The 22,688-nt window shown below is 43.3% G+C and overlaps 2 protein-coding genes across 5 annotated transcripts in view; both read right to left on the bottom strand.

The window, feature by feature from the left end:
• Positions 1-7,915, bottom strand: part of ECHDC1 (ethylmalonyl-CoA decarboxylase 1) — a 38,588-nt gene extending 30,673 nt beyond the window's left edge. Inside the window, exons 1-3 of one of the 4 annotated variants that reach the window (XM_074819167.1) lie at positions 7,779-7,813; positions 4,780-4,924; positions 16-237 (exon numbers count right to left, since the gene is read on the bottom strand). In XM_074819167.1, coding sequence (XP_074675268.1) covers positions 16-237; positions 4,780-4,798 — 241 coding nt within the window. In that variant the 5' untranslated portion in view covers positions 4,799-4,924; positions 7,779-7,813. Of the gene's footprint in view, positions 1-15; positions 238-4,779; positions 4,925-7,324; positions 7,348-7,778 lie in introns of those variants that run through there. The other 3 variants (XM_074819168.1, XM_074819169.1, XM_074819171.1) reach the window with 3 other exon arrangements.
• The window catches only part of KIAA0408 (KIAA0408 ortholog), a 63,995-nt gene continuing 48,640 nt past the window's right edge, over positions 7,334-22,688 (bottom strand). Inside the window, exons 6-7 of the mRNA XM_074820547.1 lie at positions 8,544-8,599; positions 7,334-8,016 (exon numbers count right to left, since the gene is read on the bottom strand). Coding sequence (XP_074676648.1) covers positions 7,334-8,016; positions 8,544-8,599 — 739 coding nt within the window. The remainder of the gene's footprint in view (positions 8,017-8,543; positions 8,600-22,688) is intronic.

Raw genomic sequence — 22,688 nt, 5'->3', positions numbered from 1 at the left:
TCAACTAATTCATACCTGTAAAGGCATTCATTAGCTTCGGGTTGTTCAAAGTAAGTATTCCAATGCCATTGTCTTCTTTGGCGAGGTTGATGGATCCACCAGCAAACTGCTGAAGTTTCTTCTTTAACAATTCTTCATCATAACCATGAGCACTATTATACAGTGACATCCTTCTCTGTTGTAGTATCCTTTCCTTTGTAGTCTGAAGTAAGTTCTTCCACAAAGAAACAGCCATTTCTGGAAATAAACAGGGGGGAATAATCAGGAAATTTCCTTTAAGATTCACCTCAGTCCTCTGACAGAGAGGGAAGTTAGGCAGCAGAAACTAATGGAAACGTGATGCAATCGCAAAAGTTTACAGAAATGCAGACTGCATTTGCAAAATTCTTAGTTTGAACCTACTCCCACAAAGTTAATAGGAGTTTTATGAAATCATTTTAGTAGTTAAGCCAGAAATTAGCATCTTTTCTTTTCTTCTAAAAATTACCCCAAAGTATTTGCGTGCAGAACACCAGAGAGGCTCAGAAACTGTAGTAAGATGCTTACACATTCCATTAGACCAACTTACTCTGTACTAATATTCCAAACTCTCCCCCTTTCACCAAAAAAAAAAAAAAACCAAACCAACCCCACACCTCATACCTGTGTTGAAGGAGAAATCCTATCAAAACCCCTAGTTTTCAGGATCTGGATCTCCTGCTTTTCTGTAAGCAACTATTACACCACAAGATCTTTCTGAGAGAAATACTTGAGGAACACAAAAATTAAGAACCAAAGAATGCTCTTATAGCAAGGTCTGTTCCCTGTCACTTAATCCCATTAACACATTTACCACACTCCATCCTAACACTAGTTAGACTTCCTAGCCTCTGGTAGCTATACATTTTTCCCAGTGATTCCAGTAGCCTTTGTTCCACTTTGAACTGATCTCACTTGGACATAGAGCACCAGAACCTGTGCAGTACCCCAAAGGAAGAAAAGGATACAACAGTATCGTACACAGAGCATCACACTTGTCTTTTATACAGCTATGTAGTATTGGTAGTCTCTTTCTACGTATAAGTACACCCATGGCTTATTCCACGCTATTTCCACTCTACAATGTATGCATCTATACCAGGAAATAACAAGGAAGTCATTACAAAAAGTTATTCTTGATCTGCGGCTCTGCCTTATTTAATTTACTTTGGAAAAGGATCTACTGGAGAAAGTGGCTGACAAGTGATTTGAAAGAAAAGCCTGAACTGGTAACAGTTCATCTGAAAAAGAAGTCATCTGAGAAGCCACACCGAGTGGAAATCAAAAGAACTGCCACAGGATACAGAAAAAAGTTTGCTACATTTAAATCTTGCAATTTGCTAGACTAGCCCTAGCTTTGCCCCAGTCTCCTTTTTAATGGATACAGCTATTCAGGAGACATGGCTGATGTCATTTTTTTAAGAAGTGGGAAAAGACCATCTTTGTTTCTTAACCATATTTGGCAGAAACAAGATTCTCTCAAAATTGTCAAGAAGCTCCTGGACAGTTTTTCTAAGGTGAACCCAGAACATACTCACCAAGACAGAATTTGGTGACAGCTATATTTTATGCTGTGTTCAGGGCATCTTACAGTTTACAGACTCAAATTTCTTATAATTTTTATTATATACACATGAACAAGCAAACATACATTAAGAAAACCACACACAATTAGTTTATACCGAAAGAAGTGAACAACCCTGTCAGGTGTACACTTATCTTGTCTCCAGCTGCATCATACCACAATAAAGTGGAAAATGCTTCTGTCGGGTCAGGTATAATCCTCATCGAAACAGAGCAGGGGTTTGCACAGCAACCACATTACAGGATGCTGAGGAATACGCACTGTACCAGGCAATTTCGAAGAGCAACCTATGCCAGTAGTTTCATATCTGTCCTGACACATCGCATCCGCCAATACAGCACTATCTCACAAGCTCAACACAAAGAAACTAGTAAAGCCTATACAAATCTATGCAGTATAAGGTCATACACACTGGAATAGGTAAAGGGATCATTTTTTAACATCTGGTGAGGCACTCTGAAGGGTCTTCTGAGTTCCTTAGTAAATTCAAGGTTTTAACCTGTCACAATCAACTTTTCTACACTAAAGTGTAAACTAATAAAACTAATTAAAATTTAATTGAATACAAGATTCATTACTTCATAAATTATATCACCCAACTGCTGCTGCACCCCAACACTCTCCATCTATGCACATTCTAAAATTGTCTGCAACACTTCAGCCATCACTTTTCAGAGCTTTTAAAAAACTCACTTCTATTGGTAAAATTTTATTTAAGAGTGAAAACAGGTTTCCAAAGCTCATTTCTCAGCTAAATGAATCTTTTTATATTCAGGCTCTCAGAGGAGAAACGGGCCTCCATTTTCTTTAAAACCTCAGTAGTCATTCCCTAACACACAGTAAAATTTTCCATCCAGCTACTAGTTTTTGTTCAGGAGAAAGCAAACATTAAAAACATGGATGGTGCAGGCTCTGGTTGCAAAGTGTAGCTTGAACAATTTGCTGCCAATTTTTAATGAATACAAAGCCTCCCAAGTCCTCATAAGAAGACAGACTAGATTTAATTCTCTAGGAAGCCACAATGATTGGATTGAAAGAAAAGTGGTGGTGGGGGGAAATGTCTGTTCTGGTAACCTAACTCCCTACCAAGTTATACTTGTTTGATCACTTTTATACTACCTAGATTTCTCATGTCAAAAAATGTACAGAGCAAAACAGAATTAAGATATGGAAATTTTATTCCACCAAATAAAGAGTCTGTCATTTTCAACTGCGTGGTTATATGCATTAACAGCTCTTTAATATTATCACTATGGTAATAAAGAGCATCAGCAAATGCGGGATTAGAAAACAAATTGGACATCACTGCCTGCTGATCATGACTCATGATTAGTGACTCATGCAAGGTATTATCATTGAATTATTTTCTTTAAAACCATCTCTTACAGTACTGGTCAATAACCAGTACTTCTTTTAATAAAACCAAGATTATTTTAACAGCTCTGCCTGAGAAAGCTGTAGCTTAAATACCATGCTTTTCCTGAGTGATTAGCTTTCTCAAACTAAAGGGATTTCTGCTGATCTCTGACAAACGACATCCAAAATTGCAATCAGTATGAAGCACTCGCAATCCACGGCACGACTGAGATTGATTTTTTTTTGTACTGTAAGCGAAAGCAGTGCAAGAAAGAGATGTTGCAGCAACCAGCACAGTGTTGTAGGACAAGCCAAGAGATATTTATTACACTAAAATTTTCAATTTAACATAATTATGTCAATTTAGATACACTCACAGAAATGAAGTCTTAGTCTAATTTTAAAAAGCCAGACATGCTATACTCATTAACATCTGTAGCACAGACAGTTTATGTAGTTTTTACAGAGAAGAAAAAATCTGACAGCATAGGAATAACAAACATTGTCGGCAATTAGCATCTTTCAAATGTTTTAAGTGCTACAGCTTTACATATCACTGGTGACAAGAGATAAGCTGATAGTATGGACATCAATAGTTTTTCATTCCGCAGATATTGTATCTCTTACATAAAACAACAGTTTAAATCCCATTTGGCACTCAAGTGATTTTATAACACCCTTGCCTGTGGGCTAGCAGACTGTGGGTTAATATAAACATGTATTGAATGTCAACACTTCACTATCAAAGGAATGACATACATTATATGCAAGAGCAAGTTATGTACCTACATGCAGGTAGGTACACACACAATACATGTATTTTCATGTATGCATATGTATCAGAGGCCTTCTGAGAGCCTCTGGTAACCGCCTAGTTAAAATTCAGCTCTCATGATATTAATAAAAAAAACAAAAACAACTTGGGATAACACCATCACCAATATTCCCTAACTGAGCAGATTCTTTAGGAAACTAATAAGCCTCAACTCTTAAAGAAGCATGTTTGCCCCTTCCATTCACCACTACTCTGTCGCAACCCCAGTTTTTCTCTTAAAACATGCCGTATCAAATAGCAACCTCCGGCAATGTTGCCAGTTGCAACTGCCAGCAAGCATAAAGATAGCTGGCCAGAGCAATGGGTAAGGGATGTAGGTAGCAACTTCCTGGATGGGTAGAAGAACTAAGACAAGCCAGAGAACTGGATGCTGGGAGCCCAAATGAGCATTTGAGCTGCATGCACAAACAAGAAATGCTTCACTACAGAACAGCTACACAGAAATAACCAGCAAACTAAAATACATGAGCAGGGAAAACCCCAACTCAAAGACAGTGCCTTAATTACTGACACAAGTCAAGGAAAAATAAAACGGGGAGAAAAGATGCAGAGATGTGTTTTCAACGCATCAGGGAACGGGCATGCCCTTTCAGGTGGGGCAGGAAGTGACAGGTGTGATGTGCAGACACAGACTTGTGAGTCACCTGCAAAAAATCAGATGAATTGGTTTTGGATGAAGGTATCCTGAGATAAAGTGTAGCAGAAATAAAGGGATCCAACATACAAAACCCACAAAAGAAATCTCAGGGAGGAGAAAAATATTCAAATGACATAACAAAAAAACAATTAGAAAGGCACTTTTGCGACACTGCCAAAGGCATCAAGGGCAGCTGATGGGTCAAGAAGCACAGAAGAACCTGCAGCAGCTGCAATTTCAGTGACAAGCACAGAAGCATGAAGACGGGCCATGGAGAAAGGGACAGAAGATGTGAGCTGAAGAGGATGATGAGATGATTCACAGTTCAACCCTTTGTGTGTGTCTTACCAGTCACTGTAGAAGGCATTCATCTGTACTAGAGAGCAGTGATCGTGACTACCGGATGCTTCACCAGGTTCCTGCCAGTGACTGACTAATGAATGGAAAGCAAGTGGTGACCCAATGTTGAGGACTGGCACAACTGACTCTGTAACTTCAAAGCAGATGAAATAGCAGAGAGGGAAAGAGAAATATAAACAAAGCATGAAAATAGTCCATCTGCACAAAAAAAAAAAAGGTTGAAAATGAGTGAAAATCATTAACACCAACTGACTGGAACCTGGAACAGTAGGCTGGTGGGTGATTGAGGGGGAGGAGAGAAAATAAATCCCAGTGTTGAACAGAGAGAAGGAATTCAGACAGAAACAGCAAGATCAAAGGAGGCCAGCCTGGATGCAAATCAAGACAAGAGCATGAGTATCATAATGAAGAGGAGTCACTGGACCCTACCTTCAGACAGAAGAAAGGTGTAGGAGGGAGGTTTCACCTGCAGGGTTCCTTCCCAAGCACTGGCTGAACAGGCCACTGTTCCCAGCTGCTTGTCACCACCCCTCACCTGAAGGTTACAGAGCCCTCCATCTAACTCATCTGCTTATGCACCTCTCCTTTACTTCAGTCATGCATGGGTTAGGTTAACTTTACCTGACAGGTTCTTCCTACTTTAATAATTACCAGCTGAAGCAAGCTGAGGGCAGTCACCTCTCCAGCTTGCTTTCCTTCAACTGGAAGAAAGGAGTGAGCAGATCTTAAGCATGCTATACGGGATTAGCAGCAGAAAACCTACTGACAAAACATAACTTACAAATACAGAAACTAAACAAAGCCTGGGAAATTCTGCCTCCTCAAGAAGGAAAATGCACCTCCTCTACAAAATCTCTACACAAAGCAGGAACTCCTACCTAGTTCAACAGTAGCCGCCTCAAGCTCATGCCTTTCTCAAGATGCTGTGGCTCCCACTTGCTGAGCCCTATCCAAATTTTTAGTACAATTTGTCTACCCACATGTAGACAAATTAGGTAGGATCAATAGTCCCTCCAGTTCAGTATGAAGATACTTAGAGAGCTTTGTGACTCCTCTAAAAACAGGCTTTAAAAATAGCTGGTATTATAAAGGACAATTTTTTAGCCTTTTAGCCTCTATATTACTGTTGAGAACAAAAAGGCTGGACCTCCAAGTTTCTAGATGCCTGCATTAGAAACAACATTTACCTGCCCAGAAACTGAAATAAGAAGTGAGATGATGTCCAAATTAACTAACTGAAATGACTTCAAATCATGCACATGTGAAATAAAAATAAATTGTGGGGAAAAAACCTTTCAGCATTATAAGTAAAAAACCCTCGTCTGTGGTTCCACTTTTAAGCTGGCTTACCCTTTACAACTCTTTTCTGCTTTTATCTCTTTCTCTTGTTTTTTCATTGTTTCTGAGCAGCTCAATTCTGGGGATAGCAAGCTATATGTTTTCCAAATTATTTGTTCTTTGTTAGTTTTGTATTTTTTAATAGTCCCTACAGGCTAAGGTTTAGATATGAATTGTCTCTCTGTTCCTAGGCAATTATATTCTCTTTTAATCACATTTTAATTATTTTGAAGACCTACTAAACAAATCACACAGAGACTTCCCCAAGTCCAGTAAAAAATAATGGCATTCGAGGATGTAAAACAAAACAAAAGAAGTGTTTCTTTCCACTTGACAAAAGAAGTGTTTCCATAAATACACATGACTACCTAAAAACATTTAATTTTGGTCACATGGTGTATAATACAAGTTCTTCACAGCAGAGGGTGAGAACAAGAATCCATTATCTTCTGCAAAAAGCATGCAGGCCCTTGAAGAGGTTCTCTCTGCCTCTGTCAGCAAAGGATCCTCTGTAACAGTGACAGAAACACTTTTAAGTTCTCATAAAGCTCACTGCCCACTAGGTATATTTTAGAGACCGTTAAAACAAACAGATGCACTACTTCACAGGAATGGAAACAACCACAACCAACTCACCATTTTTTTTAGTCACCAAATCCTAAACCTTAACAAGTGTAAGGATGAATTCATTCTAGCTGTAACTGCAAATACTGATGCTTCCCAAGGATTAATTTGCCTTGAAAACTGTAAAAAGTTTTGTAGTTGAGCAGTGCTCTGAATTCCACTTAGTACACCATTCTTTACAATTGCTCTCCTTTCCACCACCACCATCAGTATATGGTTTTGCTGACAGCAACAGCAAAACTGCATCCTGATGTCAGAGCTGGCCACGCAGCACGATTCTCAGGGATGTTATCCCCTGCCCCCCCGTAACAGCACCGGGAAGTAGCAGAAGTGCACCAGCACAGCGCCTGGTTCATCGGCTCCACACACTAGATTTCGGGAAGCAGAGGAATCCTGCACAGTTATCACCCTGGGAAGAAAGCGTACACTCGAGAGGCAAAAGGGGGAAACTCCTTCCCCAGCAGATGTTTCTTGCTGCTGACCTTGTGCAATGCCAAAATCCCAACAAGTGCACTGTAGCACTCGGTCTGACCTAGGCAAACATTCCTGGCACGGACTATTTTTTATTTACTTATGTATTTTAAATCAACAGCCAGGGGAGGGCTCCACGTCGAGCACGGCCGAAGGGGGCTGTAACTGGCTGTTCCCAAAATAAGGTCTCTGGGCTGAAGCCGAGCAAGAATGTAACATTTTCAAGCAGAACCACCACCGGCGCGGCCTTTGTCCCAGACACCCAGCGGCCCCACAGCGACCGGGCCGCGCCTCCCGTCCGCCGCGGCGGCAGGTGCCGCCGCCGGACCCGGGCCCGCTCCTCGGCCCGAAGCCCAGGCCCGACCCTGCCCCTCGGCCACCGCAAGCCCCAAGGCTCCGCGGAGGCCCCGAGCCGCCTCAGCGGCCGCCACCCCGCCGCAGAGGCCCTCTTCGCCCTCCCGCCGCGGTGCCGGCGAGCCACCAAGGGCAGCCCCCGAGCGCCGCAGGCCCCGAGCCGGCCGGGGGGAAGCGGAGGCCCGCGGCCGGGCACTGACCTGGCCCCGCCGCTCCCCTTCCCGTCGCCGGTCCGGCAGGCGGTGCTGCGGTGAAAGCGGCCCCGCCGGGAACCGCCGCCGCGCTGGGCCGGGCCGAGGCCTCTAGGCCGAGCCTGCAGCCGCCCTGCCGCGGGAGCAGCGGGTACCGGGGCAGACCCCGGGGCGAAGCGCAGGTCATTAAAGAGAATATTGGGCCTCTGCGAGCCCGAGGCTGACTTGGGTCTGGCGGCTGGCTGGTCTAAGCCGCAGCAGGGAAGCAGTGACCATGGCTCTATGCCACATCCACTTATGGGTAACCCCAGGCACTGAAAACTGTCCAAATTTAAGCAGTTTTGCTGCAGAAGACTCGCGTTAGCTCCAAGGTTGCTAAATACCACAGAAGCAGGTCATTATTATTTCTGTTTCCTGCACCAGTAGCCTGCATCATTAAAAAGCAAGCCCAAGATTTCTATCCAAGCCAGTATAATTAAAGACGCTAATTTATCTGCCATACCAGAACAACATCTCGCCTCAGGTCACTCGAGTTAGGATGTGAATCCTTCAGCCTGGAACAAAGCAGCTGGTCCCTGACCTCCCAACCCACTTGCTCTCCCCGGTGTCATACTGTCAGGAAGAGAGGCATTAATGCCCTACCCCTGCTGCCCCAGGGAGAGACTTAGGCTCCCCACGTTCACATATATCTATTTTATCTGTCAGCCCAAGTGTGAGTCCTTTCCAGCAGGTGTGTGCCTGACCACTGCCTCCCCAGCTTCAGGTGCTGCTCACCTGCACCCACGCTCTGGCAGCTGGGGCCAACATGCTGCGCCAGCTGCAAACTCTCCCTGCATCAAAAGGGAGTAATCCTTAAACTGTAATTTTGTGTAAATTTACAGCTGGCATAAACTGGCACCATCACACACAGCCCTGCCCTCTCTGCCCTTCCCCTGGCTGTGTGTTTCACTGCCTGGAAGAATATGTGCTGCCACACCAGGAGCCAGATCAAGGGAAATAAATGCTTGTTTCAATGCAGATCACTTTGTATATTCAAAGCAGTATGCAAATATGAGCCAGTCTTTATTGCAGTCCTTGTTAATACACATACATAAGATGACTCAATTTTAAGTACTTGTAGCGTGTCTGAAAGATATATCTGGAAATACATCTTATCCACCTTTATTAAAGCTGTTTTTCAACCGAACTGTCAATACAAATCTCCTGAAGTTGGACTAGTTGATTAAATATTATGGTTGAACATGTAGAGGATTTCAATTAATCATACATTTGGAAAAACAAAATCTTTGCACTCTGAACAGATATTTTCAATTTTGTATTGTTAAGAGAATCCTGTGAGAATATGAAATATTGTAGTCCCAGCTGGTACTATCTTTACACAAGAGAAGGATTCATTCCCTTGTTACAATGCTCTCAGTATAAACAGAAATATTGAACAGGCAGGACTGCCTTTTATTTTTCCTCTTGGGTTCACAGAGGAGAGATTTTTCCATTAGGACTCGGTCCTGCATTTGTTTCCAGAAAACCTCATTACCGAGTTAGAAATCTGTGTGAGTGAAGCAGCTCTCACCAGGTCCTGCTCCAAGGCCTTGTCCCCTTTCTGTGCAGAGCAATGCCCTGACAGGTCCCAGCTAGGTCGGAAGCCGAGCAGACTGATGGTGGTTGGAAGCTCCTGGTTTTCTAGGTAACATATTGCCACCTAGCAGCACTTAGCGAAAGTAGCACAAACCTGACCTGCAGTTCCATAAACAACAGTTTGCCTCACTTTTTTTTTGTTGCATTGTATCATACGTGACATGATGATTAGAATAGGATATACTCAGAGAGCAGAATAAGGACTGTAGGAAAGTGAACAGATGCATGGGATCCTCTTTGAAAACAGACACTAAAGATCCCTTACAAGTTGTAGTTTCCAGCAGGGTGGTGACACTAGTCCCTGCATGTTTGACTGTACAATAAGAAGGGAAAAAAAAGAAAAAAAAAAGAAAAAAAAAATGCACAATCCTGCAAAGTTTCTTATTCATATTCATGGGAATAATCCCACTGATGTCAATAACACTTTCTTCTTGCATTGCTAAAGCACTACTGCCCTAGGAGAGTCAGGTCACCACCTGAGTGATTTAGTATGTTCCCATTCCCTATCACTGACCAAGAAGCCGGTGATGGTGTACTGGCTAAAAGAGCAACGCTTCACTCTCGGATCCAAGCGTGCCAGACTGAAATATTGAATTCCAATAGAGACAGAGCTCCCTGGTGCTATTTTTACAAACTCCTTTCAGTGACATGGAACAAACCGATGACAGATCTGGGTTTAGATCTCAGGAATTATTGGAAACTAACTGACACATAACCCCACAGTCAGTTCATAAAGGGTCCCTTAACTGTAATTTTTAGGAGGCAAATATCATCAACTCTGTGTGGAAGTGTAACAGGCTAAAGGATGGCCAGCCTAATGCATATTCCAAAGACGTGATCCACAAAAAGGACATGGATACCTGCATTCTATTTCTAAATTTCCAAAATCTTTCCAAAATTCAGACTTCTGGATCCAAAATCATGATATTCAGTTTCTTCTCACAGCCTAACCCTGGAGGGTCCCAAATCCCATTGGTGCCTGGCAGCTGTGATTCCTGGGAAGAGACAATTTCTATCAGTTTAGCTAACAAGACTACCACCCCAGCTGCCTCTCCTGTCCCCACTGCGGATATCTGAAATACCCATGAGCTGCTGCAGCTTTCTAAACACAGCCCTGCATGCCAAGTTAAATTTGGTTTGATTTTGTTAGGCAGGGGCTGGCTGGGGACAGGCCAGTCACCACGCATACCTCAGGACTGCAGCCTTATCAGGCACTTGTATGTCAGCCTGCCCGCCTCATGAATCAAAGCGCCAGCACATGAGACTGGGGTTATTTCCCACTCAGTATTTGGTCACTGGACATGTCTGCAAAGGGCTCAGCTCTTCCCAGGTAGCTCCATACCTGTCCTGCCACAATGTGTTGATTTTATGTTCTCTGCCCATGTCATTTAAGGGTCTCCTGCTATGGGCCTGGTGAGAACCAACAGAGCTGACCCCGGGCTCCACCAAGACATGACTGGAAGAAGAGGCAAAGCAACACCTGCCTCTGTAGCACGGCACAGGAAGTGTCACCCAGCCAGGCTGAATGCCCTCTTCTGCCCAAGTAAACCAGCTCGCTTCTCTGGGGAAGGTGATCTGATCTGCAGGCTGCAGTATATTCTGGGGAAGCTGAGGGAAAGGAGCCCAGGCCCCCATGCCAAAAGCTGTTTCACTTGGCATAATGAAATATTCATCGGGCCAGAGAGCAGGAAAGAGGTTCAGCGTGGACACAGCTTTGTGTTTGCTCAAGCTCTCAGTGACCCAGCAAATATTGATGTATTTAAACATTAATAGCTACTTAAGTTATTGCATGCCATATACAGCAGTTTGAACACATAGGGTAAAGCATGTTCTTGCTCTGCAAAAAGTCCTCCGTCTGGTTACAGCTCACCACTGGAAGAGTGGGTTCAGTCCAGCCAAAAGGGCCAGCAGGCCTCTGCCAGTGCTCCCACTGTCATTTGATTAGACATTAATTTTCTGGCAGGAAATGTATACAGTACAAAAGTATGTGGTGTACCTTCCTACACAAGATAAGATCTGATTTCACAAGACTACTCAATTTACAGTACAGCTTAAAATACTAGCTCATCTCCACTGATGTGTGGTGGTCCCACACTTCTTCCTCCTCCTTCCTGGGAGCTGGGACCAAGGGTGACTGCACAGTGAGCCAGTTGAGCTCACTGAACTGGCAGGAAACTGCTTTAGCACAACAACTAGTTTTTGTTTTGATTGCAGGACTAAGGAACTGAAGCAGCCTGGCTTGCCACCAGGTGAGCCTCAGGGACACAAAACAGGGGAAAGAAGATGGAGAAACTGTAGGAGGAAGGCCACCCCGTTTCAGCAGCACTGAGCTATCAAATGGGCTTGGTTGTATTACTCTTCCTGACTCTCCCTGTGGCAGTCAGGGCATTGCCAGTTTGAGGAGCAGTGGGTTAGAAATACGTCGCCCAGGGCAAAGCTGAGAGATGCATGAGCGGGTGCCCGTCTTTTGAGGGGGCTGCCAGTCACTGGGTCAGGCTAATTGTACTGGAAAACTCCACTCTAAATCTCTTTGAAGATCCAACTGTGTTTCCTCCGTCTTCCTTAGTTCTCTGTTGCCACTCTGTTCTGCAAAACTTTCAGGAAAAAAAGGCATCGGGCCTTTTTCTCCAAGAGCACCTGAATCACACAGAAGTAGGCCAGGTGATAATTGCACAGCACATTGTAGTGCTGCTTAAATGTCAGCTGTTAATTAAAGCCTCTCCTAAAAACGGGACATTAATTAGGGCAAATGCAGCCATTCTGTATGGTCTCTGACTAACCAGTGAGTAAAAGCATTATTTCAACATTGGTATTGGAATTGTTAATTTTTATTTGTCTGAGGTGTGTTTACCATTGAAAGAAAAACAACTGAAAAAAAATTATAAGTCCCTGAACTTATTGTTATTTCTTTTAAAAGAGAACCAAAAATAAATATTCTGGCACAAGAATATTCACCCGCACGCCGATCGCAATAGGGAACATTTCGGTATTAGGTCCAGATGTCTCTAACAGTTGTATAACCTTGGTAGGAATGCTTAAGTGCTGTAGATATTAAAATACAGCTCTGACCTGAGAAAACAGCCTCTTGTGACACTTCACTTGTGTCTTTCTGTTCTTAAGAAAATGGCACTATCTGCATGAATAATGTTACACAGACACCAAAATGTTTGCTAAATCAGGGCCAGAGAGTAAGGCATGTGTTTCCTTTGAAACTTTTCTAAACCACTGTGAATTATTAGGGAGAATCATAATATTGATAAAGGATCTAAGGGTTCCAGACTAAAGATATATACATATCCGAGCCTTGCAGATTAACCATCTTGCTTTTTGTCTCTTTGGCCTGGATTCAGGAAAGCAATTAAGCCCCTAAATAGTTCCATTGATTTCAGTGACACATAAGCACTTGGTTGAATCAGGTCTGCTCCTGATGGAGTTTGGCCTGCCAGACTGCATTCCTTCTTGTCTCACAGTGTATTAGCGATTTTAGAAGCGCAGTTCCAGTTATTATCAGTAGCTGTAACGTGAAATTGTGGTAGATGTTGGCACTTTTATGCCTAGATACCTATGCAGGATGTCCATCTGCAAGAAACTATGTAGATCTGGCTGAAGATTTCAGTCTTTCCCAGCAGCATTGCCGCATTTCCATGAAGCGCGGGTGAACACACTGCGGCAGACAACAGTCATTCTTCATAAGGTCTTCATCTACAGAGCAGCCACATCTCTGCAGCTAAAGCAGAGACAAGCTCTCGATTCAGGACCGATCCCATGAAATCCAGCCATTGAGGAGAAGCCCCTGTACCTGCTATGCCAGAGGGTCATCCATCGTGTGTGGGGGCCGTGCGGTGGTGGGGGAGCAAGTCCTGTGGCTGGGGCAGGCATCGGTGGGGCTGGCACACTGCCTGCCAGCTCCCTGGCCCCAGCTCCTGAGGTTGCTGCTCACAGAAATGCTATATTGACATTGGTTTTGTTTAATACATGTTTCTAGTTCCCCTTTTCAAGTGAAGAAATAGCAAGTGGTTCCATGTGAAATGGAAAATTCTGTGATGTGATGTGAGGATTGTTGCTAACTGAGAAGAACTGGAATATTTTTAAGGTAGCATTATTCCTTGCTTTCATCTGCCTTTTAATCAGTTCTCTTCTGTCTTTTCTGGTCATCGCTATTTTTTGCTCATCATATTTTTCTAGTTCACACTTTACAGAGAAAGAGGAAATTGTGAGAATTAAGTGGTGGCCGGAGCTGCAGAGAATTCCTCTTTAAAAGCAGAGATGGGTTTATTTGTCGAAGTATGCATTATGTAAGTGTATCGCTTCCACAGCTGAAATATTTCAAAAGATGGATAATGAGGTTCTCAGCTGGGTTGAGGCCTGCTGAGTCCTATGACCCCAGTTTCACCCGGGCTACTGGACTTTACATGGGAAAGCTGACCAGCTTAGAGCTTATCTTGTAATAGACCACATTCAATAGAAACACAAAGCATGTAAAAATACTGTAATTGTAAAAGAGGTAATTAATAAAAAGAAACTTCTGACTATCACCAGAGATTTCATGGTATTAAATTGAGATATTTTAATAGTATTAAGGAACGGTTAATGGCTATGATCATGTCTCTGAAGTAATTAATTTAGGAATAAATTCATTTATACCTATATGTTAGTATTTTTTAATATTGTAAAATGCTAGGTTTGTGTTTTGTTTGTTTGTTTTTCACAGAAAAAAACCTTCAATATCTAGTGTTCTTAAAACTTTTAAAGATTAACCACGCCCTGCACTTTTCCTCCATTGAAAGCATAATCTCATACAGGTCTAATGTTCTAACCCATCACTCTTTTTACAGTGCTAAAATTTACTGCTTTTGTGGTTTAATTCAAAGATAAACCACATGCAGAGAGATTTGGAAGCAAAATAAACCTCTCAAGATTGCTGTTGTGTTACTGGTGCTTCCTGTGCTGACCTATTTCTCCCTGTCAACAAATGACAACTGGACAAACAACATTCAAAATATCAATTAACTGTTTTGGGTCTTTTTAAATAAATAGTTTAAGCCTAAAATAACACCTAACATGAATAACACAGGCATATGAATATCTGTGAGTTAGCTTATCATTCTCACTATGTTTTCACTAGCAGTGCAGTCGAACTTTATTTTACTTAAGTTGATCTAGATAGATACATGTTGCCAGCTGGCCTAAAATAACAGAGGTGCAAAATCCCTGAACTATCAAAGGTAACCAGGGGACGGCAGGCTGGAGTCAGCCTGAGCATAAATTTGTATGATCTGTGTCCCTGAGGAAGGGCTGCTCCTGCTTGCGTCAGTTGTGCATAATCTGGTTGTACATTCAAACAGCTTTATTTCAGGATGCTGCTGCGGAATGCATCTGAAAATATGACCAGCCTACCCTGACAAGAAATGGCATAAAGAAATTTAAGATCACTTACTTTGTCAGTTTTATCATCTCTCTTTACTGCCTTTTTACTTCACCTGTGAATAAAATAGGATTTAAAATATTAACAAAAACCCTGAATTTTCACAGAATGCCTTTCTTTCTAGTGCTTAAACAACATGTACTTCCTGGTAATATACCAAGAAAACAAATTTTACAAGCTTTTAACTGTGGAATCAAGTGAATAAATCACAATTAATAATTTATGCAATGCAGACAAATTTATTTTTCTATCCCTATAAAGCTGGTGATGAGGTACCATGTCCATTTCCAAAGGTGTTTAGGTTTTGTGTTGTTTTTCCCTCCACACTCAGCCAGGCTCTACTGGGAGGCTGGGTTGCTCAGCTCGGAGGGTAGCTGACCCACATGTGTGCGTGCATGCTGGTGCAGTGCTGAGCACAGATCTTGGTGCAGTTTCACAGGAAGGCAGCGGAGCTATGTGAGCTGGCAGCGGGGGATGCTCTGCCCATGGGGTTGAGCTAATATCTCTGCTGAAAGCGAGCAAACATTCCCTATTGGTGAAGACAACAGACACTGACAAGGGGAGCCTCCCACTTTTCCATTTACTTTCCCTTCCCCTTCTGCAGAATGGTGGATGGCTAGAGAGATATCCTTTATAGAGTGTTTTGTAACACTAGGTATTGATATTATTATTCATCAAATGTGATCAGACATTTGTGGCCATATATATTTTAACAGCTTCTAACCAGGCCTGCTGTGCAGTATTCCATGTGCTATTTCCTCACCCAAGCAGGAAGAGATGGGTAGGGTGCATAATGGCATCATTAAAAAAAAACAACTGCAAACAAAAATAACAGAAATTAATCTTTCTACAGACTTGGCACAAAGATGGGGAATTACCCTCATCTCAAGCCATAGGTGGTTAAAATCCTGCCCGGAGACCTGGCACCCAACCTGTCTGTGACTGTTTGGGAGCCTCAGAGCAGCTGCTGTGCTCTAAATGTTATTGAGGGAGGATGGGACACCCAGGAAAAAAGTGAACCAGGAAATCTGTCATGATCCAGTGCCTAAGAGGGTCTTTGTCTGTCATGTGCCGGGTCACACAGCAGGGGCAGAGACCCCTGTAAGTAGCAGGAGCACTCACATGTATTTATGCTGCTCCCACAGCACTTTAGTCTCTTCCTCTATTGCCCTCTAATGTATCACAGCCATTTGTCAAACAGCTACAGCAACACATACTTACCAAATAGAAGAGAGGCCAAAGCACTGCCTGAAATGTACCACTGCATGTGGTACAGGTCTTTGAGGGAAAGGTGGAAAAACTGTTCCACCAAAAATGCTGTGGTAGCTGACCAATCCCATCTCCTGGTGGGCTCTGGTGCAGCTGACTGGTGGATCCTCGCAGTGGTGCCCGGCTTCAGCTACGGCCTGGACTCATTCAGAACCAGGAGCTGAGCCACTGCTGCTCACAAAGGTTTCTCAGCAGAGATAAAGGCTTTTTCCATGTTATAATTAGAAATCTGTCCTGCTATAGCTTGTAAAGCCTTTGTCAATACAAGTTACTAATGTGAATAAGCTCTTCCACACTAAAAGATGGAAGGAGGGTTTATTGGCCTAGGAACATTTATTTCAAAAGACTTTTTTTTCCTGATTCTTTTTTGTCAAACCGGACAAATAAGAAGTAGAAAACACGAGAAGTGATTCTCCAAAATTTCCTCTGCATTAGCTGCCATGTGAGCTCATTCCTCTTCCTACCATGCCTTGCCACCACATAACCTGGGACTTTTCAGGTCCCTTATATACTACCGTGCCTCTACTCTGCCACATTGCTTTTTAAGTGGAATCAATACTGTTTCAAACAGCACTGAAATTCCATCTTAATTTACTAAATTGTAATGTATATTTAAGGCTGTAAAGTGAGAAAAGGCAACAGACCACAGCAAGACCTGTGCATTACCTTCTGCACTCCAAGTCCATGAGACTCAGTATTGGGACTGACTGGACAGATTTTCCTGTGAGCAAGAAAAACAAGATGTACTTTCCTACAGATTTGTGCCTGCCTGGTGGCTCATCTAGCTCCTTTGCAAGAGCCCAGTGTTCCCCATAGGGCACCCCAAGGCAGAGGCAGCACACCCCAGCATGTGTGCTGGCTGGCTGCCAGTGCACTAGGTGACCGCTGCCAGAAAGAGGGATTGATGGCTGTTTTGCTTAACTTTCCCATTTGAGTCCTCTGAGGTGATTTACATGAAACTTTCAGGAATCTGAATACCTTTGAGATCTGGAAACCTCTGTCAGACTTGGCTGACATAAAGCAAAGGATTCAGAAACTGTAAGGGGAGTGACTGATATGCAGACAGCATAATCCTGTAAAACTAATTTTCAGGCCAAAAATCACAGTAATAAATGTGATGCTCACACATACATTGTGCTTGTTACCTAGATTCTTTGGAGTCATTATGATAATTTGGATCACATTTTTGAGATTGCTAAAGAACGACTAAAAATGAACTTAAAAATTTATATCCTCACATAATTATTTGACTTATGTTTGGAAATTTAAACTGGCAAAATTCCTTGGAAATGAAAAGTCATTGAGTAGGTAAGGGTAAGTGCATATTAGAGTTTGCCTACTTCTAACAGAGCTGTAGGTTCTGGGAAATTCTGGTGGCCAAGCACCACCCTCTCCATTTTACAGGTAAGGAGTTTCACTGTGAGAGGTTTCTTTCAGGTTGACACCCTTGGCAGCAGCCCCTGCAGCTGTTGTCCTGCAGTCTGGTAGAGGGACAATGCCCACAGCCTCCAGGGATTTCTCCTTGCAGTGTTTGGCTCTGTGAGAGTAGGTAAGCAGCAAGAATGGACCAGGCAACCTGTAAAGAAGGGGAATTGTAGAATAATAGAATGGTTTGGGTTGGAAGGGACCTTTAAAGATCATCTAATTCCAACTGCCCTGACAGGGGCAGGGACACCTTCCACTAGATCTGGTAGCTCAAAGTCCCATCCAACCTGGTCTTCAACACTGCCAGGGAGGGGGCAGCCACAACTTCTCTGGGCAACCTGTTCCAGTGTCTCACCTCCCTCACAGGAAAGAATTTCTTCCTTACATCTAATCTAAACCCACGCTCTTTCAGTTTAAAACCATTACTGCTTGTCCTATCCTTATGTTCCCTAATAAAGAGTCCCTCCCCATCCTTTCTGTAGGCCCCTTTTAAGTACTGGAAGGCCACTATAAGGTCTGCCTGGCACCTTCACTTCTCCAGGCTGAACAACCCCAACTCTCTCAGCCTGTCCTACCTCTGGTTTGTGTGTCCAGATCATGAATCGAATCGATGTTTTGGTTTGACTGAAAAGCAGCACAGCCAAGGAAATGCAAATTGACTTTCAGACAGATAAGTTCTCTGATCTAGCTCTAGTACATGACTATACAAGCAGTTGTGCCAGGTACAACAAAGTAGGGAAGTGCGGTGTAGAAACAAGACGCCAAGGTGAGAAGGAAGAAGGGGCCACTTCAACAAGCATTACTGCAGAATAAAGGTCCACGAAGCCATAACCCGGGCTGCTTTAGCAGAAACTAGTGATTCTGCTCATCCCTGCACCAAGTATTATCTCCTGCTTCAATAAGGTATAGAGACACTAGCCTTCTTGGCAGCTTTTCTGTCTTTTTAAAAATAAAGTAAGTTTCAACATTAATGTAATATGTCTGTCACAATGACACAACATAGCCAAAGCATACATCTGAGCTATCATAACATCTTCTTCAACAGAACAAATATTAAATTTCCTACTTTCTCTGTTTCACAGTATGTTAATGTCTTTTTGGCATCTTGTCCGCATTGTCCTGTGCTCCAAGATCCCTTTCCGGATCCAGTCAGTCTGATACATGGGGCCACATGTACCTTACCGCAGTTCACAGGAGGGAAACCTCTGCTTTTTCCTACGCAGGCAATCAGATATGCCAGATACTAGCACAATTTCCGGTGAATATAGCTCTCCTCTGACACCAGGCTTACACACATAAGGCCTGCGTTAAATCATGGGACTGCATGCATACCTGTCGCCTGCAAGCACAATGAGCTCAGAGAAGCAATTTATTGTTGTAAGAGGATCGTCTGTCCAAGATATTCAGGGCTCCCTGGCACACTTTACCAGGTTTTATAGTTCATGTGATATGGGTAGTTTAAGGACTTTAGCTGCCTCTCCTGGCTCTCTTAAACACAATGGCAATGTTGCAGCCTACAGACCTGGAGCAGTGGGGTTTTTATCCCCTCATAGTAATAACATTTATTTCTTTCCAAGGGGGCTGCTCCTCTGTTCTTGCCTTATAAAGTCAAGGCAGGAAGGAACAAGGCACAAGGCATTAATAACAATGGCAAGTTTATACAGTGGAGACAGAAGGGAAGTGTCATGAGAGTAACAAAAAAGTGGAGGAGGGGAAGAAAATGCGTGAGGTGTGGTGCACAAAGAGCTTACTTGGCCCCACCAAGACCAGAGACAATGAAATCTGTTTGCGAAGATGGTATTGACGGGTCAATGCTTTTGATATAAAGCAGAAGAATCCCTTGCTGTGGCCATGCTTTTTGAGCTTTGCAGCTGCAGGGCTTGTGCTGATAGGTAAACACTGTCTGTGTCGTATATCAACGCCCAGGTGTCATCCTGTCTGGGGTGACTGTATGACACAGGTCATAATCCATTTACAGAGGCTTGGGTGAGAAAACCAAGATGAATTCTCTAGCATGTAACACTTCATGGTGACCCAGTTGAAGAAGAAACCAGGAAGCAACCTGTGTGATTGATTGATAGATAGATAGATAGATAGATAGATAGATAGATAGATGATAGATAGATAGAGAGCTGAGTGTGTATACAAGTGATATTGGTACAGTTTGACCTCACCGTGCTCTTTGAAATAATGGCATATTTTGATAATCTTGAAGTACTTACTCTACATAGCCTTGTCTCAGCATAAACCAAGAATGATAGTTTTAGCAGCAGGACCACCCTAGTCTGAGACCTCTCTTTTGAGTTAAGGGTGGATGCTGAGAGCAGACACAGAATTATTGTCTAAGCACATCCTTCAGCCTCAAGGTTCAGTTGCTGCACTGAGCTTCTAGAGGAAAATACAATGAGGGGTTCCATTTAGTCCCAAGGACTCAAAAGTCATAGAAACAGGGTGATTCACAGCAACATGGACCATGCAGCCAGATCTCAGACTCAGCCTATGTTTGCTCCAGCACAGTGGTGGAATTGTCCCTTCCTTTCTCAGCAAGATTTGCAGCCATGGCAGACTGAGGGAGAGCTTGCAGCGTGGCTGCCTGCAGCTCCCAGAGGACAGAAACAGAGTCTGCAAGCTCTGATGCTCCTGCTGCTGGTACCTGGGACAACTTGGGACAATCACTGGGTTTGCTTTAGAACAAATAATGGAGGAGCTGCTGGTTTTCTCAGCATTTTTGCCAGCTTAAACAATGTTATTAATCATTAATAGTAGTCCCAAAGTAACTGGGCGATACTTTAACAAAATGAAATGGAGATACAGTTTTCCTAAAATAATAAGCCAATTCAAATTCCCCATAGGGTTAGACAAATGGGGAAACCCAAAGTTTACAGCAGGACAGAGGAACACAGGACGTCATAGCTGGCGCTTTGATGATGTTAATGATACAACTCCCAGGAAGGCAACACAGCAATCAATATGCATTTTAGTTTGGCCTGGTATTCATAACACAGGCTTGACTTCCAGAAGAAAATAAAGCCTTGCACCTGAGGCTTACCTCAGAGTGGAGACTTCAGGAGTTGTGGCTTCTTGATGGGCAAACACCTCAGATCCTCATTTACTCCTGTCTTCACTGGGTTGTGAGGGATGGCTACACTTTATGCAGTGGAGGTGCCAGAGTGATTACACGGACAGGCAGGCCCTCAGGTCCCAACAAGGGTGAGCAGGTGAGGCAGACAGCCCGTGCCTCCACCACTCGTCTCACAGGAGCCACGCTGAGGCTTGTGCATCACGTACGCCTTGGCTTGAGTTTGTCGTCCTCATGCCCACACTAGGAGAAGATACCAGCTTCTACATGGCCCTTTGTGCCAGCAGAGAAAAAGTCATAATATGGACCAATGTGAACCAGTTAATACCAGGTGAGGAATTTTTCAAGTTTTCAAGTGAGAAAATAGGCACCCTTTTTTTAAGCGCAGGGGTGGAGTGGTGAATGAACCATGGAAATAAATGTCAAGAGAACCAGTGGGTTTTTAGCTCTTGGTCTGCATTTGACTCAAACGTCTTCCAATCAAATTCCCAAATAACTAGGCTTAATGTGGGAATAAATGGGTGAAATGCAATGCTCTGTTTTGTTCAGACGGTCAGATGAGATGGTTCCCAGTTTGTCCTGGCTTCAGAGTTTATAAATCAGTGTCCAGTACCAAATACCATCTTGTTCCAGAAGTACGCTGTGTTACAGAAGGCCAAATGCTCCCTGGGGATAAAACCAAGCATTTAAAAAATATCAGTGTAGGCAGGGAATATATGATGATATAACCTAAACTTCAGTCAGTGGTGTCCCAAACTCCAAAATGTGACTGTCCTGCAAAGCTGATCTACAGCTGTGGCAGCCAGAGCCGGAACTGCCAGCTGTTTCTCTGTAATCCAATAATCCAGTATCATACCCCGCAGCTGGCCTGCCTCCATGCCTGCCCTCACAGGCAGGCACCAGAAGTTACATCACTGTAATTATAAAGTGTCCTCATCAGACAGAGGCAGATATGTGTCCCATCTCACTGTGCTATAATCCAACACATGCTCCATGAAATGTGTTTTCAGCTGTCTTGCAGGAGCCTGTTTCCCAGTCCTCTTGTGGGAAAGAATCAGCTGCCTGCTGGCCACAAACTGCCTTTCCAAGGTACTATAGAGAAGAGGTGACCGTCTCTGATCAATAGCACATGGAAACTGGTGCTGTATAGCCCTGATGAAGTTGGCTTTATTAGGGATTTGCAAAACGACTGTGGTTTGAGCAGCTGGTTCCACCACTCTAGTGTGAACTGCCTCAGCCCAGCCTTGGCTTTTTCCTTGGTGATCCAGCTCCTCAGTGTGCCTAGGTGATTTGACCAGAGAAGGTGGCCAAAGAGCCAATTTTCTATCATTTTGTGCAGAACACATATATCTGTCATTTTAAGCTGAGATTTTCCAAGCTGCCATGTTAGGACCAGATCCCAGTCCCTCTGTGCCTACAGCTGTATTCAGTTAATGACCTGAGACTTTCACTGACACACAGAAGCCACGAAGCACAGTTCAAGATTACAGCCACTGTGTACCTGTGGTGGTACAAAACAGCTGCAGCAGACCTATGGATCTGACCAAAGTGATAATCAAATGTTTGGGAACCTGTGTGGGAACATAATGGGATAGTGTAATAACTGTTGACTGTGGGCAGGGTTTTGTGGGAGAACTGAGGAAAAAATACCCTGCAGTGGCAAAGACTGATGATATTTTGAAATTGCTCATCATGAAGTTCAATTACTGCTCTGCAGATCTATGCCAGAGAATACTCTATTCTCTTCCATACAGTTACCAGGGAAATTAAATAGGAGGTTGCTACTATTTCAAGACTCAGAATGAAAAATAAAAGTGCTAGTTTGCTGCAGCAGAGTGAATTTACAGGGAGTCTCTGATCCAGGCTGTTGAAACAGACTGAAAAGTGCACATGGGTTTTTATTTTTCATGTCAAAAGCAGACTTAGGCTCTGATTTTCCAAGCAGGAAAAATTGTAGTGGAAGTGTGTGCCCCTTACCTTGCCTGCAGTACGGAGTGAAAGAAGTTAAATGTGCACACCCCATTCAGTGAAGCACAGCTCTGCCTTAGTTGAAGGTGTTGCAAAGACTTTAATGGGAGGAGTGCTT

Source organism: Strix aluco, chromosome 3 (assembly GCF_031877795.1).
Source record: "Strix aluco isolate bStrAlu1 chromosome 3, bStrAlu1.hap1, whole genome shotgun sequence".
Taxonomy (NCBI): Eukaryota; Metazoa; Chordata; class Aves; order Strigiformes; family Strigidae; genus Strix; species Strix aluco.
This window is presented reverse-complemented; position numbering and strand designations above follow the sequence as displayed.